Here is a 17,707-nt window from a genome sequence, read left to right as displayed (position 1 = left end):
GTACAGTCCGACCGCTCCTGTAAATCTGTTTAGCTACTGGGCAGCTTATTTCTCCTTCGGATAGGAAAGCCTCCTGCTAACGAGGTGACCGGTGCTGAATTCACCGATCAGAGGTTCGCAGGACTGCGGTGAAGGACTGCTGTCGCCCATCGCAGCCCAACGCGTGCGTGGCGGGGCGGCTTTGCTCCCGTGCTGCTCTTGCGACTTCGAGAGCGGAGCCGTGCTGAGCCAGCGACTCGCGTTCTCCCATCGCTCCTCCGCTTGCTTCTTGTTGAAGCCCGTTTTGATTTGCGTGTAGTTTTATTAATGCAGTGAATAGAGAGAGGTCAGCAGAGATAATGTGGCACCTTCGAATGAAAATGGTCCTGTTGACATTGCCCGGTTCCTACGACCTCATGTTTGTAACCTCTCAGCCCCTCAGTTCGCTTCTCCGAGATCTCGCACTCTGGATTGAAAAGGTCCAACGCTTCCGATACAGTCACGTTCCTCCTTCCTTCTGCAAGAGAGTAGTCAGGCACAAATAATGGCGGTGGATTCTCTTCTAGCCAACAAAATGTTACCAAAACCTTTGAAAACTGTCTCAATGAGTTTTAATAAAAGTTTATATCCCTAGTAACAAAGTCAGCTTTGAATGAAGCACTGATGATCCCTGCCGGTGTCCGCATTGCGCAGTTTGTGGGTTTGGAGTGCTGCGTGAAGTCATTTATTTGCATTGCCTCGTTAACGGCGGGAAGGAAGGGCTGTCAACCTGTGCGACGTCTCGGACACCTTCCTCCTTGCTTTGGGGAATCTTACGCTGGAAAAAAGATTAAAACCCAATCTTACAGGCCCCTTCTCCATTACTTTTTTTTGTTTCTTTGGGCAATGTTTCTTTTACGGAAGACAGATGGAGCAAAAGCACTTTAAAAAGTACAGCTCCCTTCTCCTCCAGTGACGCACGAAGGATGGTTTGGGGCATTTTAGAAGGGATTTTTTGGCAATGGTGAGAGTGAGGGGGAGAAACAGGGAAGGGTATTCAATCATGTGAGCCTTCGGGAGCACTTTCCTGTTAGTCTGCATCACTTTCAGGGGACTTTGGAGGACAAGGACTCCAAACTGCTCTACTATGGCCAGCAGCAGGAGGGCAAACTGAGTGCTTGACACCCACTGGAACAGACAGGAGATCTTTGAGCAACACAACCATCACTTGTAAGGGATGGCTCAGAGCTGTGAAATGCCACGTTGGGAAGAATTCTTCCTGCAGGTTTAGGTAGTTTAGTGTCTCTTGTGTATTTTCTTTGCCCAATTTCCCCCCAGACTCAGGCTGAGCTCTGGTTGAGACCTAGCCTCTGATCTCAGCCTTGCTCACTTTAGTAAAAACTAAACCAAGTTATTTATAACGGTTTTGCAACTTCCCTTTGGAGGTCAGAGCCTTGGCTGGAGGAGAAGGTGTCTGTGCAGTTGCTGGCCAGCCTTGGAGTTCACCCGTAGACCTGTCTGTTGCCTAAAGGCGGGTGGGAGGTTCTGATCCAAATCGCTTGCCAGGGCTTGGTGATTGCTTGGAAAAGGCTTTGCAGGAGTTGTCCTCAGCTTGTGGTATGGCTCGTGGGGGGTCAGAAATAGCTGATGACAATACAAATGTCTGCATGTTACGATTTGCAAGTGCTTGTAGGTGTTGGAAGGATTCTTGTAACGCTCACATCCAGGCCATGGGTTCTTCTGCAGGCAAGCTGTGCCTAGATTCACACAGGCATTGCATTGATAATGATATTTAGCTACGCTTGAAGGTAAGTACGTCGCAAGCCTTTCTCAGGAACAGGGTTGGAAGCTACAAGCTGGGGAGGATTGGACTGGTTGTAACTGTTAGCTTGATTTCTCCATGTGGGAGCTTTGAGCTGGAGCCGGTGTGGAAGGCTGAAGTGCTTCGTGGTGGGATGGTGCCATCCAGCCAGTGCTCTGGCTGATGTGGGTGGCCTGAGAAACGGCTTTGTTCCTGCCGATGTTACCTGGGATGTCAAAAGCTCTGGCGCATGTGGGCTCCTGAGCTGGGGTTCTCTTCACTTTTATTTTGCTGGCAGTGCCATCTTATCTAAGAGATGCCACTTGTTTTCTGTGTGCTCCTACCCGAATCGGGCTGGATGCAGAGCGTCTAGAAGAGTTTCTACTTCAGTGTACTCAAACGCTTGACCGGGGACCGGCCGCTGGATGTCCCGAAGGTCGCGTCCACGTTGAGCGTGCTCTAGGGAGCTGAGTGAGGATGTTCTGTTCTTTGCGTAGTTGCGTGCGCTCTATCAAGAGGTTCTGCCTCAGCCTCTTCCCAGAACAGGGAGTAAAGCTGTTGGCTGCAAAATCCAGCTAAGTTTCCTGAAATATGGAGTTGTTAAAAGTAGAAGCTGGAGTGAAGGAGAGAGAGGACATTGGGAGGTCTCCTCACCAGGGCAGCTTGTGCTATTTTGGAGGCTCAGTCTCTGGCCGTTTCTGCCGGTACATCACGAAGTGGCTCTGAACTGCTTGCTGGTGGCCACGAGCCTGCTCCTTGTTTTCCCGCACCTCCAGCAGTGAACCTTTGTTCCAGGCTGATGCAAGTCTGGAGGAATTTGAGCTGGGCTTGATGACTAGCACACACCGAAGACGGCTCAAATTGCTGAGAAAATTAAAAACGAGGACTTGTATGTTAACTCAATACCGAATCCCACGCATTAGTGGTGGCTTTGTCTCTGATCCATCCGTGTCACCATGTCACGATGCTCACCTCGTTTCCGAGATGAAGGCAGCTAGATTTATGCTTCCAAAGCGCTTGGATACCATGAAGTTAATTCTTTTCGTTATGTCTTTAGATGGTGTGTCTAAACAAAGCTTGAGGGCCTGCACTGTATGAAGAGGATCAAAAGGAATGCGCGATAAGTACCAATCCCTGAGCAATGATATTCAAGGAATGAAGGACTGCTGAAGCGCATTAGCTCGGGGGGTCTCAGATGAGGGTTGTGTAAGCGACCTTAATTCTGACACTGCCTCCTTGGGAGCCCGAGCTTGCTAGTTGGTTATTCCCTCGGTGTAATTTTTGGGTGTAAATTGATAGTTTTCACTAAGTGCTCCTGGGCCGTAGTCTCATCTCTGGAGGAGTCGACAGGAAAAGGAGAGAGCAGAAAGCTGCTCTTTCCAGCTCTGATCGGTGCCACCACTTTGCGTGTGAGCATCAGGTTATAAACCTACTCCTGGATCACTTACGGAAAGCTCAGTAAGGGAGGTCAGTTTATATCAGTTGTTCTCTCTTAAGCCAACCATAACTTCGTCTTTCCTTTTTTCTGGGGGGGGGGGGGGGGGGGGGGTGTCTGTTCTCGTTTGTGCCATTCGTGCGGGTTCCTAACCTTATTCCTGCAGTGAATAATTCAGGTCTGTTAGCTGCACGTAACCCATACTGTTTGAATCGCTCGGAGTTTGTGGCTCTGTGGCTTGCAGCAGTACGTACAGTGTGTGTTGGCAGATGACTTAAATACTTCTGAAGGGCTCTGTTTTTCTAGGTCATTCCTATATGAAGCCGATAAAACTGGCTCTGTTTCTGACCTGCGTGTCACTACCGTACCCACAGCTCTTCACTCAAGGTGCCTTTTTACTAAAATCCTGTCTTCTCAGTTTTTAGAATCTATTTCAGGAGCCTTCTTTACCCCAGCACTTCTGTTCCCACAGCTCTGTTGCGTTTCTTGAAAAGCCCGGGTTACTATTGCACATCCGAGGCCTTTTGAAGCACAGTGAGGTTTTTTTTTTCCTGTCAGCACGACGAGACGGCGGAGGGTGCGTCCCTGGCCGCTGCAAGAGCTCAGCACGCGTTCACCCCCACGAAGAGCCCAGGACCTGTCCTGCTTGTTCCCTAGCAGCACGTATGCCGTACGTCCAGGAGAAATCTCCGTGCGGCTGGCTGTGTCTCTGCTCTTCCGAGTTGGCCAGTGGCTCTAGAGGCTGGATGGCGGTTGCCCTTGGCTTGCAGTCTGCACGAAAGACAAGATGTGCTCGGACAGAGGTGGTCCTCATTGGAAACTTTACATAGCAGTGTTTGGGCAGTGATTTTTTTTTTTTTTTTTTTTTTTTTGAAACTCTGGGAGGAATGAGGGTACCTTAGGAAGAGAAGGAGCTGCAGGATTTAGTGCAGAGGCATGGGAAAGCAGAAAATCAAATGCGTGGGGGGGAAAGAAAGCGCTGAGGCTGACTGGGCTTGCAGCAGAGCTTGTAGGAAAGCAAATCTCCATCTCCTGAGTGGTGGGGTTGGTGCGATGATCTTCTCAGTGAGGTTTGGATGGGCACGTGCTGAGCAACAGGAAGCTTCGAGGCAGGGATGGGAAAAGATGTCAAAGGGATGCTGCAGATGCCTCGCAGTAGACTTAATGTGCTTTTCAAATCTTCTTGTTTCCTTCCAAAATCACCTTAGCTTCACTGGATGGTATAGTGCGTGTGCCTGCTCTTACTGCGTGCAAGTACTTGTGTAAATTCTACATCAGCCACGTTACCCCGGTAAAACTGTGCTGCCGCAAGAATCCAACTGAAGCTTTATCCAGATGCCTGGTACCCTGCCCGCATATTCCGGTCAAATACATCAGTGCAATTACTTTGGGCAAAAGACATAGCATATAGCTTATAGCCTCTTTGCAGGGAGACTGCTGGGCAGTAAGGTTCCATATAGGGTCTCTTGGAGCCTGATTTTTTTAGCTTTGAGATTTTTGACTGTGTGCGGCGGATGTAACGGGATTAAGCAGCAGGAGTGATGGATAGAGCCGAAACCACAGGAGAAGCTGGTCATGGACAGTCGGGTGTGAGGACGGACAGCAGTCACATCTCTGGGCAAAGCTGTGATTTTTTTTTTTTTTTTTTTTTTTTTTTTTTGAGCAGTGTTGGAAGGAGGTGACTCCAAGTGTGCTGACCACATCAGCTCTCAAAGAGGAGGAAGGAAAGAGCTCAAGTCAAATCAGGGATGGGTGTAAGAGGTGAAAGTATGCTTTTGGTGCAAGGGGGATGGAGAAGGGGATGCGAAGGCGGGTAGGACATCAGCTGGGATGTGGCTTTGAGAACCAAGCGGGGGAGAGCAGAGGGAGTCTGAGCCTTTGTGCTCACCATGTGCTGCTGGAGCAAGGTTGTGCGGTGCTACTGCTCGTGGCCCACGGCCATCCTCCTGGGCCCTGGTGTGGTGGGGGAAAAGAGCTAGCAGAGCCCTCCGACTCTCACCACAAGCCTCCTTCTGCACCTTGGAGGGTGGTGCTCTTCACGTAGGGAGTGCCAGTTGAGCAGCAAAGGGCTCTAGGGGTTTCTTTTGGCTCTTTTGGACAGGAATTTGAAAGCTTAATGCAGCCTATTGTGCTAGAAGACTTGCAGGCAAACTCTCCATGGCAACTCTCCCTATACACAAAGCACCATATGGCTTTTTCAGAGGGGGAGGGAACGAATGGAGCTGAAAAGTCAACCTTTGTTTGTGGTGGTGTTTGTCTTTGCTCTCTGACGTGGAGCAGGGGGAGGTGGAAACACAGAGTTCTGTCTCTTGGGCATGGCTTCTGCTGGCCACGCCGCCAGCAAGGGTGCAGGTGACCTCTCAAATGGTCTTTCCTTGCATTTTGCAGTAGAGCTTACTGTGAAAATAAGCCCTGCCTATGCAGAGACCCCGTCTTTGGGCCACACGCTCTGCGGACAGGTGGAGCAACCCGTCTCACGTTCACCCCTACGCCAAGAAACACCCGAAGGGCTGGGAAGGCTCCAGGAGCTCTTGATTTGGGCAAGAGCTGCACTGGAGGCAGCTGATGTCGGGGAGCTGTTTGTGCGTTGTCTGCCCACGCTGTATGCCCCCGCTTCCGAAGGGAACTGGAAGCCTTCGCTTGATTGTAAATCTTCCCTTTTCAAGTCCCTTTGGAAGGAATGAGCTGAATAAATAGCTTTATCTGTGCTGGAGAAAACCAGGAAGCTTTTGTGCGTCTATTTGGAGGGGGAGGAAAAAGAATTATTCAGGGATAAGCAGAAAGGAGCAGCCTGTGCCTGGTTCCACCGCCTTTGGGGTGCTGTGTGGTTCCCGGGGATGCTGTGGGGTGCTGGAAATGGCCTTGCAGGGTGGCCACCAGCAAGGCTGGCTGGGTTGCCCGGCTGTGCCGGCAGAGGTGGGATCAGGCGGCTGGAAGCACCGGCAGCTGCCCAGCACCCAGCTGTATGGCTGGAGTCCCCACCATCAGCTGGGGGATTCGGACGTGCTGGAGGTGAAGCATTTGTGCCGTGCTGGGAGGCTGCGGAGAGCAGAGCTGTCACTGGGGCTCGCGCTGGGTGGGATGTGTCGCGGGGCAGAGCCCTGGCCGGGCACAGGACCGGGGCACTGTGCCTGCAGCGTGTGTCCCGGTGAGCTGATCAGGCTATGTGGATGCTGCCGTGCACATCGCAGCCACCTCTCTGGAGATGGCCACTGCCACCTGTAGTCAGCAAGAGAGGTGGCTGGCTGTCCCCTCTGTTTTGATGACGTGACAGGGGTTGCCTTTCAGGAGCACTGTTTGGTTTGCCCAGAAGTGGGCAGAGGTTCCTCTTGGTGAGACCCCCTCTCGGGTGCTCCCGTGGCTTTGCAGCCAGCAGATCACTGTCCCCATCCCCTCGGTCCTCCCCGCTGTCAGCAAGGAGGCTCTGACATTTTGCAGTAGGGACAACTAACGGGGAAACTCCTGATTGTAGGCTCAGACCTGGGGTGGAGCTGTGCAGGTGGGGACAGGGTAACACTTGAGGAGAGCAAGAATACTGTTTTAAGATCCTTCAGTGCTAAACCATTAGTTAGAGTAGGAGGTGACCCGAGGCTGCCTTGCCTTGAGCACCGTGCTTGGGCAGCAGCGTTTTCCCGTGCGTCTCGCTGCCTTGCTCAGGGTGACACACGGGAGCCCCCGGGAGCTGGAAGCACGGCTCATGGCAGCGCTGCTGGGATATTGAAGTCATAAATTGCGAACAAGAGCACCTTTCATCCACTGATGCCGTGACCCTGCCGTGTGCTTTCTGTAGAGCACGGTGTCGTGTGCTGGTTTCTGGTGGCTTATTCCTGGTTTTGATTTACAGTCAAACCCCTGAGAGCCCCAGACCCGGCTTGGGGAGAGCTCGTTTCTCGGTGCCACGTGCTCAGCATCTCCCACCCAATGGACGTACCCCTTGGTTTGGTTGCTCCAGTATCTCCTGGGGTCCTGACTGTGTTTTGCATTTAATGGTCAGCTGAAGGAGGCGCTGGGGAGGGTGTTTGGGTGGGAGGGCTGTTGCTGCAAGCTTGGCTCCTTACTCTGTCCTGTGCCCTGATCCCTTGACTTCGTACTAGATGCACAGATCCCTTAATGAAAAACGGCCCTTCTCGATAGCTGGAGATGGACCCAAAGCGGGAGCCCTTTGAGGGAGGCTGCGTACGATCCCGTCGGGGTGGCTGTGCGCTCGGCTGTGGCAAAGCATCACGCGACTTACGTGCCCCTTCGGTTTGGATTCGAGCCTGGGAGCGGTTTGAATTGGCTGCGCTGCCAGCCTGCTGGGAAGCCACCAGCCTGAGGGATGCGGAAGGCAGACCCTGCTTTGTAGCTCTGCTCTCGTCGTCTGCCTCGAGCAGCTGAAAGCCCATCCCTCCCCAAATCCTGGCAACTGCTGAGCTTTCCTGGGAGCACTGACATAACGACTCCCTCTGCCCGGCCAAGTTTATCGACATCAAACCTAGTGCCGCAACGCTTGCAGCTCCGAGGCGTGTGGTTTTGAGCCTGCTATTTATTTTTGGGACTGCAGCATCTGATCTTGATTTGGTGTTTCCAGCCTGTGATCTAGGTCGTGTGCTGGATCAGGCGTTAGCTGTTGCTTGGGGGAGCATGGGGAATTTACGTCCCCTTCCTCGGTCGAAGGGCTTGGAGAAATGCTGATCCGCTCTGCTGCAGATGGGTGTTTGGGGTGGGAGGAGTAATTTTTTTTTTTTTTTTTTTTAGAAGAAATCTCCTTGAAAACCTCCTATTTTCCTGTCCCCCTGTGAGGATGGCTCCTGATGTGGCTGGCCACGGGAGGAGCAGTAGATGATAAAAGCTTCGGTGCAGCCTGCTTTCTCTGCGGTTCCCATGGTAGTTGGCTGTCACACGTAGATCTAATGTATTCCCTGCCCACAGCAGGATTAAAGCCTTCTGGGAGAAGAATAAGAGCATGCAGGAGAAGGAGATAGGGAAGAAACCAGGAAAAGGAACGGAGGCCATGGCGGGGTAGGGTGCTAGCCCCATCGGAGCAGCAAGGGGCCTCGGAGGACCTCTGCCAGGGAGCAGCCGTCCCAGCTGCCTTCCACCCACGGCGGCGGTGGGATGCCTGGAAGCAGAGGTCCTTTCTGAAAGCTGAAGGCGCTGGTGCGTGCTAGAGGAACTTCTTGTCCTTCTGCTGTCGTGGCTCCCAAAGGCATCCTTCGTTTGAGGACGCGCGTTTCCTTTTGGTGATGCTCACTCTTTTTTTCCTTTTTTTCTTTTTCTCTGCAGATCCTGACAGCCAATTGTATGATATGGGATATACCCCTGAGGAGGAAGCCCCGGCCTGTCCTGATGAGTTTGATGACTTTGTCACGTTTGAGGCAAGTATGAGCGCTGTTAACTCCCGCAAACGCGAGCTCTATACAGCGTGAGACTTGAGCACGGAGGGTTTGGCTGGGGGAGAAGAGCAGTGCTCAGGGACGCTTAAAATGTAGTAAGGACAAATCCTTTAATTCTTAAGCGACTGACCCAGGGAATTTGCACCGAGCATTTGGTGCTGTTTCAGTTAAAATTGGTGTTCAAGCAAAAACCCGCAGCTAGTGCTGTCTTAGCATGCAGAGCGTGGTGCCCTGGGTGAAAGAGGGAGATCGGTTTTGTGGTGAAACACCAGCACCGTGGGAAGGGTGCCTGCTGCTGTCGTGTTTGTATCGTGGCTGGAGTTTCTGCGTTTGGAGAACCTGAGCCTGATTTTGAGATGTACCAACCAGGCGCCTGCCTGAGAGGCGCAGCGTCGGCACTCGGTGCTGTTCGACCAGTAAAAGGCAGAGCGTAAGGCAAAAATGTAGGGTTTTTTCCCCTCTCTGTGGGGTTTTTTTTTCTTTTGTTAAAGTTATGGCCTCAATTCCTCCCTCCCCTTTTGTACTCCTTAGCACAGGAGTGTATCGGAGCCTCCCCAGCTAGAAAGGAAGCTGCTGCGACAGTGTTGGCTGTGTTTGCAGGGTTTGCTTGGTTTGCTCCATGCCCGCCGCGTGCCTTCCAGCCTGGAGCAGAAGGTGCTGCAGGCGCCTTCAGAGCGAAGGGCCGGCTGGCTCCCCAGTCCTGCACGGGGACCGAATAGCTTCCTTCTGCTTTTCCTTTTCCAAACTTTCCTCTTCAGGTTTTCGACTCATGTGTCTTCGTACCCCAGGTGTTTTTATCGCACAAATCACTATCGCGAAGGGACTCCCAGCATCCTTTATATTTGCATGCAAATATATCTGTCTTGGTTTTGTATGGTCTGTAATACGTTAATTTGGCCGCATGTCTCGATAAAAAGCTCAAGCTATTCTTTTGAGTTTCCTCACGATAAACTGGGTGTTGGGCAACTGATCTTCCCCGTGTTAGCGAGAAGCACAGGTCCATCACTTCAGATGACTTGAAGCTCTCGCTTTGATGACTTATGCTTGACAGTCGACCAGATCATCGTCCCATTTCCCAGCCAAGCGTGGGTTTTCTCTTGAGCCGGTTTGCTGGCTCCCGTTCTCGATCAAGTCAACGGACTTGCACCATCACCCCGAGCAAGTCCCTTATTCCCTTAGGACTGCTCGGATGAACCCAGCCTTAAGAGCGTCTGATCCTCCCCAGAAGGCTTTCAAGGACACGTTGACTATTGGATTATTTTTCCTTTTTGAAAGATAGTTACAAAAGCCAGCGATAGCTGGGTAGAAGGGGGCAGGAAGGGAGATGGGTTTTCATATTCTTTGTCTGGTACAAGGTCACAAATGTGCTTCTTAACTGCTGGACTGGGCGGTTTAGAGGCTGTGATAGCCTGTGTCGCAGTGCTCGTGCAGGCAAGGGCTTTTGCTTTTTGCTCCTCAGACCTGCAATCTTCTGAGATTCAGAGCAGGGATGTTTTCTAAGGGCTAATTTAACGTAGATGAGCTCTGTCAGTGCTGCAAGCTCTTCTGGGCAGGAATACCAACAAGCCGGGTGTGTGCCCTGCTGGGATGAAATACTTGTGCTGCTGGGCCATCGTTTCTGTGAAGCGACAAGGTGATCCAAAGGAAAAAGGTGATGAATCCTGAAATCTCTTTTTCAGAAAGATATAAATGGATTCCGGTACTGAATTCAGAGTAGTCATCTAAAGATCAGAGCTCTGTCGGTGTCTACGTTTAATATGCCAAGGCAGCGTTACCCTTGTTGTCTTGGATACATGATTTGAAATAATTTCCAGCCTGCAAGGATTTCGTAGAGGTTCAGCAAATGAGAACAAGATCGAGAAATACCGCTCAACGTTACGAGTGTAAAAATAAATTGGTGTCTTGGGGCGCGTGGTTTTTTTGTTCTCGTTCAGCTGAGCAGCGAGCTCACGACGTGCGTTTTATTCCACACGTCCTGTAGTAGTGCACCTCGGAAAGCCAGAGCCCTTTTGGGGGGGGGATGAGAGAAGCCGTCGTACAAAACAACCTGCTGGGAGCAGCGAGCGAGGGTTTTTCACCAGGGCACGGTGCTGGCAGAGCTGCCTGCTGGGGGGGGTGGCCGGCCGGCCCTCCTTCCTTAGGTGCAGCAGGCAGCTGCTCTGGAAATCCTAAGACAGAAAACAGAATAAAAGGCCTTTCCCAATATATATTCACCTTGCCTGGATTCACCTGGAAGAGAGGACGGGAGGAAAAAACCCACCCTTCCAGAAGTGCAGGCGTTGCCTTTCCTCCCACACCACCAAAAAGCAATTTCTATTCTCAAATGTCCCCGTTTCAGACCCGGGAAGACGGCGCACAGCGAGCACCCCAGCTCTAAAATTTGCCACTACATGGGACCACCGGGCAGCTAAACGGCTTCTTTAACACGACGGCTTCTTTCTCAGCCCCCAAAACGCAAACCGGTGGACTTCAGACAGCGGGTGAGCCCCTCTTGCTTTGGCAGGGCCGCGGGGTGAAGGAGCACAGGTAGCTCTTCTCCTCTCACGTCACGTCAGAGGACGTTTGAGAGGCAGGCTGAAGGAGAGGTGCTGCGTTTTGCTGTGCCGTGGTGCTGAGAGTAATTGCGGTTACCGGGTTTGGAGTATCGGCTGTGGTCCCCCTTAAACAGCACAAAATCCCGGTGGCTTGAGTGCTCGGCTCTTACAAGTGTCAGGGTCTTGACAGAGAGCTTTTCTCCTAAACGTTTGTTCAAACAAGTGTAAACAAGTGCTTCAAGCAGTCTAAATGAAAATGTCTTCTCTTTGTTAATAAGGTTGTTCTTCGTGGTGACTCATCCCCTCTTCTGGTGGCTGTCATCAGAGAGCGCCGAACATCTGCGGAAAGCCCTGAGTACCCAGTACTGGTGTCTTTGCTCTCTGGAGAGACGAACCGCCACTTGCATCTTCCAGGAAGGGCATAAAAGTCTCTGGAAAGGGGCAAGGTCTGAACTTTGACACTTCACGCAGGGACCTTTGTAATGTCAGATACTTTCAGGATTCCGCTGGTGTGGCTCCTGACGTGGCGCGGAGCTTCTGGCTCTCCTTGTGCCTTGCCGGATCCGTTCAGCAGACAGCTCTGACTGTTAAACTCTTTCCAAAGAGGATTTCTAGTTGCGTGGCTCCGCTGAGACAGCAGCTCACGGAGGGATTGGAAACGCAGGAGCCTGGGTTCCTGCAGCCGCCTGGCTCCTTGTGCGTCCAGCTGTGCTTGCAGGGGGCTCATTGCAATCCCTCGTGCTCTCCTGTCACGCTTGCACGAGGAATCTCATCCCCCCTACGCCTGCTCCAGAGCAGGGAGAGCATCACCTCGCCGAGGCTGCCTGCCTGCCTCCTGCCTGCCTCCTGCCTGCCTGCAGCCCTAGGGAGTGTGTTTCTCCCTGACCGGGGTGGAAGCACGGTGTTGGCAGGGGAGTGGGGTGACAAGCTTACGGCTTTCTACTTCTGCAGGGAAACGTCACTGAAAAATAACGACGGCGGGTTTGGCTACCCTGCTTTGTGAAAGCTGTGTAAGGGGAGCTTGGAGTCTGTCTGTCCAGCCACCCGAGTCCTCGCCTCTTTACCCCAGGCTGGCCTTTGCCACTGACTTAGCAGGAAGGTAGGAGTTATCCTCGCCTCCCTTGCAAGCTCCCGTGAAGCTCGTGACTCAGATCTGAGGTACATGGACTCGTTTGCGATGCCCTGCGGGGAGGAAAGGTGAATTTGGAGTTAGTTTTCTTGATGCTCGCTGTGCCTTGTCCTAGGACAAGAGCTCTGTCCTCTGCCCGGTGTCCTGGGGGCGGATGAGCCCACTGAGCAACGCAGAGCGGGAAGGCTGGCTCTCCCAAAATGAAAGCGAGCCACAAAAATTCAGTGAGGAGCCGGAGTTACGCTGGGGTTGGGCATGGAGACGCGTAACCTTAGGCGAGCTGGAGGAGAGGCAGAGCCGGTGCGGGGCAGTGCTCCGTGAAGGCTGGCCAGGAGCGGGACACGCGGGCTCGTGCAAGGTCGTAGGAAGGCTCTTTTGGAGATCCGCAAAACTGGGCAGCCAAAACTCCTGGGGGTGAGAGCTGCGGTGCTGCACGGTGCTGTGCGGTGCTGTGCGGCGGCGTGCACCTTGCGCAGGGCTGTTGCCATCTGCTGGGCAGCCGCCGTGGCTCCTCTCGGCAGCAGCCAGGGAAATGCGTCTCGCTGAGCCGTGCACAGCCGCGAGAGGAACGTATTGCTTTCTCAGATCAGCAGCACTAACCCGGGATGCGCCTGGGCACCCTGCAAGCCTTATCCCCCCCCCAGGCACGTCCCCTCTGGCTAAATGCTCCGTAGCAAGTTGTACAGCACAGGAGGAGTGGGTCTGGGGAGTAAAATGGTCCTTGGTGAGGTCCCACATCTAGTTTTGTGCGTTTGGGGAGGAGGGGATGCTCCGGGCTCTCTCCAGCCTGCCTGTCCGGAGGCGTAGCTGGTGGCTGCAGAAAGAACCGTTGCCTCTGTTAAAGTCGGGATTTCTTTTCGTGTGGAGCAATTAAATTTAATGCCTCTTGAAGAGCAAAAAATTCAGAGTGAGGCAATTTAAACCTACGTTACTGGATTTTTCCAGCTGCTCAGAGTTTCTCAAAGGGGACCAAAGGCTTGGAGGATTCCAGCTGCGCGCTGGGAACAAGGAAGCTGTTGCTGAGAGTGCGTGGTGAACCGCAGCTTGGCTGTGCAGGAGCCATTCCCTGGAGGCATCAGCTATCGTTCCTCGTGGCTTGCGTTTTGCAAGGAGCCCATGTGGGGTGGTTGTACGAGTCTGCTGGAAACTCGCTGTGTCTCCTCCTGGTAGCCCAGCGGACCTCCTGAGCCCTCCTTTCTTGTTACAGCCTCCCCAGGAAGATATTTGCCTCTGCCCAAGGCAGAGAGCTGTGCCTGGTGAGCACGCAGAGGATTTGGAGTACGTGCTTTCTGCCTTGATGGTGGACCTGCTTTGCAATCCTCGGCAGTTTACGTGAGGTTTTTCCTCCTCTGCCCCTCCGTACCGCTGTTACGGGTAGGCACGTGTCTGAGAGAGGCCGGCCAGGCTGAACAGACGGCGTTCAACTCTGCACCCTTCAAAGGCAGCCTGCCTCCGAGGGGGTTCAGCTCTGCCAGGGACTCTGGGCTGTTCCCCGACCGCCCTAACGCCGGTACGAAGGTCTGCGGTCCTTTGCCGCGCCGGCACTGCTGTACCACCGCGGCGGCGGTGGGGATGGGAAGAGGGAGGTGAGACAGCAGCGCCTGAAGACTGCAGCCCTTCACCCCTTGGCTCAGGCTTGCTTTACCAGTGCCATTCCCCTGTCTGGAAGGACTGGCCTCGACCGGCTTCTGGTCGCAGGGCTGACCCGAAAGCATCGTCCTGACCGAATGAAGGAAAATCACAAATTTCTCTCCGAGTTGGCTGCTGGAATTGGTGTTAATTTTGTCATAAACAGCTGCTGCACTCAAAACCTTGTAGGTGGCCAGAACTGCAGGGCTGTAAAACGTGACAGATGCAGTCTGATGTCTGTTCATCTCCCTGTCCCTTGGGGAAGCACGCGGAGCCCCGAGCGATGTCCCCGCTGTCCCCAAAGCCTTGCTGCTCGCCTGCACGGAGAGACGAAGGGAGCTGCCCATCCCCTTCACACGTGCGGAGCACGCTTTGGCAGCAAACAAGTGACCAGCCTGTCTTATCTGTGTATTGATTAGGCACAAGGAAATACAGTCATCAAACCACTAAAACTCCAAGATCAGCCCGTGGTGATAACTTGCTAACAGAAGTTAAATTCATGCGTCGTATAGACTCAGTACTGCTTGGAGGAAAGGATGGGAGTGTGAATCTGGCACGAAGACTCTAGTTCAGGGTTACGGTGAGAAATCTCTTTGCTGGTTGGACAAGATCCTAGTTGGAGTGTTTTTGTCTTGCGCAAAATAGGTTGGAAGGAGTTTGGAAAACAAAGACCTTGAAGCCTTATCGTGAGCCGCGAGCCCAGCGCGTGGGACCGAGATCCGTGGGAGCCGGACGGCAGCGCGCCGGCGGGCTGGGGCACAGGGGAACGGCAGCATCGGGAGGCTGCGAGCAGGCCAAGCAGCCTGGGAAGCAGAGGTGTCTCAATAAGAGTTTGAAAAGTAAAACTGGCGGTGATTGAGGTTTCCTAATTAGCTTTACTGTAGGGGTATCTGACTTGGGGCTCCCTGCAGCGGTGCTGGACCTTCCCTGAGGTCTTGCAGCATGCAGAGGAGCTGGGAGAGCAAAAAAGGGGCAGCGACCTGCTCAGTGGAGTAGCAGATCCAGAGCGAGCCAGGAGGAGAGCTCGGGTTAAAGCGTAACTCCCCTGTTGCTGTGCTCCTTAGCAGGAGCCCTTGCTTTTTCAGGAGTCAGCACAGAAGGTCATCTGGTTATCGAGGTTACAAGATGCTTCCAGTCAGAGTCGCTGAGTCGTAGGACCTGCTCGGGGCACTGTGCTTCAGGAAGGATGTGGCCCAGAGGAAAGCGAGGATAACCCGGAGCAAATGAGAAAATGCGATTTGCGAAGGTAGTGGAAGGAAATAAGGTTGTTTATGCTAGACGGGCACGACTAAGGGAGTCTGAGGTTTGAGGTATGTGAAGCTTCTGTAGAGAGGAAACAGAAAAACAGATAAAAACCCTCAAAACTTCTGGGTTCGAGCAGTGCATTGCAAACCGCGCGCTGTCAAGGTACTTTTGTTTCCGTGTGCTGTTGACTGCCGCGGGGAAGGGAGGACCCCATGGATCGGGTCACCCCGCGGCGCTGGCTCTGACGGGGCTCCTGCGTTTGCAGAGAGCAGCCGCTTCGGTGAGGGCAACGCAGAGCTCGGGCAGCGGTGGGGCTGGTCTGCTTGGAAATTTGGTTATCGCCCACGACCGAAGCACCAGCCCTTCTTTGAGAGCAATATTGTCATCGCGTGTCATAAATTGCCGTTTGAGTCACCCAAACGGTGATTGCGGTTGCTTATCAGTAGCAAACTGCTCCCGATCTTCCCCTAGCGAGCAAGGTGAGCTTTATTTATTTTTCTGTTTGTGGCTATAAGGAAGGAATTTGTCATTTAGTGCTTACATATTCACCAGGAATATCAGGAAGGATGAGATAAGCCCTGGAAACCTCTATAGGTCCTCTTCAAAATTAACCTTTTTAATCGGCGAGGGTTTCGTGGGAAAAGGCGGCACGCGCACCTGGAGCGGGGCCGGCCGTTGCGCTGGGGCTTCGAAGGCGTGCTTTTATTTTGGCATTCACGGAACCGGGAGGGCTGCAGTCACACGGCAGGGAGGTGTGCGTTACTAGCTCGCCTCTCCTTATCGCGGAGGCCGGGAACAAAAGGCGCTGTGTTCCGGACCGGCGCTGAGTCGGTAAGCCTCGCACCCGGCGGCTCCTGGACTTTGCTTCCCTCCCGCCCCGCAGAAGCAGCCGGCGGCTCCTGGCGGTGCTCGCTCCCGGAGCTGGATTTGACTTGGGCGAGGAGGCGATGTGTCCGCAGGTGGGTTATGAATGCGATCGCAAAACGAGGAAGGATTGGGTTTCTAGGAGGCAGGTCTCCGGCTCCAGGAGGTGCTGGGAAGAGGCAGGTTGGGCATCCGCCCGACTCGGTGCAGCATATTTGGGAACTTTATTTAAGGGAACACATTTGGGAGGTCTTTCCTCCCTGTAGTCCACGTGTGCACATGGATGGTATCTTCGTAGTCCTCTCTGCCTGGGTCTTCTTGGGGGAGCTGGGCCGGGAGGGCCGGTGGCTGCGGGCTTTGGGTGTGCTGGGGACAGCCCGCGAGATCTGGTGTTTTGTGAGTTGTTCTTTGGGGTTGGGGGGGGGAGGTTTTGGGAGGGTGTTTTCAATTTGCTCCGACAGATGCAGCACGGTTCTCTTGCCCAGCCTGGAGGGATGTTCCTGAGCGTAGCAGCCTTGAAACCCGATTTCAGGGGCTGTGGTGGGAAGGGGGAGCTGCCTTCACCCTAGGCTGAGCGCAGGCTCCCCGGCTTCTCTGAAAAGCAGACACTGCCCAAATACGTGGGAAGAGGCGAATATTGTGGCCGAGAGGTCGGTGCCTTGCTCCCGCGCCAGCCTCCGATGTGGGATCGCTCGGTGGCATGCTGGGTTTCTGGCCGCCGGCGCTCGGGGGCTGAGCTGCCGCGGGGTGTTCCGGGGCTTTGGGGGCTGGTTGTGTTAATGCAGACTCGGGGGGGGGACTGTAAATGCGCCTCACCCCCCTTCTCCCGGGCTTTGAAGGGATTTAAAGCCAATTGAAGCGCAGGTTGGCTGAGGGCCCTGGTCACAGTCAGCAGACAAGGGTGTTCTTGGGGGGTGGTTTTCGTAGCCAGTCCGTCTCCTCCCGTCTGTCCTGCGCGCGATCAGAGCTGGCCTTCATCGTAAATCGGCTCGTGCTTGCTGGGAAAACAGAGTCGGTTTGCCTTTTCCTCTCCCCCCGGCTTCCCTTCCTGAGCTTCCAAGTGTTTGTGGCCAAGGACAGAGAACTTTGGGATGCCGGGACGGCTCCGGGCACAAGCGGGGGACCAGTCCTGCGGAAAATGCCTCTGAGGAACCTCCCTGGGAGCCAGGCTTTGCTCCTCTCCAAGGCAGCCTTACCAAAGCTTGGGCTAAAGCTTCTGTCCGTCACAGACCAAAGCTTAACTTGTCCCCGCCTAGACCTTGCAGGTGACTCTCAATAGTCTTAATTCCTTTCCTCATGCTTAAGCAGCTTTTTTTTTTTTTTAATCAATGTGGTTTTTATAGCGCTTTACAGCATTTCATCAAATGATCTTTTTCCACTGTGCAATCAAATGCCTGAATAGATGAGCTGCTGCTGGAGAAGTCTCCTAAAGGCGCTTCGTCATCTCACCCGTTTTATCAGGGCGCGTTACGTCACCCCAACGCCGATTTCATCCGTTTATTGCCTTCTGGAAGCAGGAGGGCTCGCTGCCAGGCTTTCGCATCCCCGGCGTTTTGCCGACCACGTTTGAAGAGGCAGAGGTGTGCGCGGCCGGCCGGTGGCAAACGGGTCTGGCACCGGGGGCCGTACCTCATGGAGGAGCTGGACTCGGGACGGGAACTTCAGTCGGACCGCGGTCCTGTTTCAGTTCAGGGGTTGCGTGTGTGCGTGCGGCCCGGTTTTAAGGTCCGAGGTTTA

At 53.7% G+C, this 17,707-nt stretch overlaps 1 protein-coding gene across 10 annotated transcripts in view; it reads left to right on the top strand.

The window, feature by feature from the left end:
* Positions 1-17,707, top strand: part of RAB11FIP3 (RAB11 family interacting protein 3) — a 76,738-nt gene that overhangs the window by 29,705 nt on the left and 29,326 nt on the right. For 4 of the 10 annotated variants that reach the window (XM_054843514.1, XM_054843516.1, XM_054843515.1 and 1 more), the window contains one exon: positions 8,460-8,551. In XM_054843514.1, coding sequence (XP_054699489.1) covers positions 8,460-8,551 — 92 coding nt within the window. Of the gene's footprint in view, positions 1-8,094; positions 8,334-8,459; positions 8,552-14,961; positions 15,108-15,189; positions 15,586-15,744; positions 16,066-17,707 lie in introns of those variants that run through there. The other 6 variants (XM_054843517.1, XM_054843524.1, XM_054843519.1 and 3 more) reach the window with 6 other exon arrangements.

The sequence above is a fragment of the Grus americana genome, chromosome 15, assembly GCF_028858705.1.
Source record: "Grus americana isolate bGruAme1 chromosome 15, bGruAme1.mat, whole genome shotgun sequence".
NCBI lineage: Eukaryota > Metazoa > Chordata > Aves > Gruiformes > Gruidae > Grus > Grus americana.
Note: the sequence above shows the minus strand (reverse complement) of the source record. Positions and strands in the feature narration are given on the sequence as shown.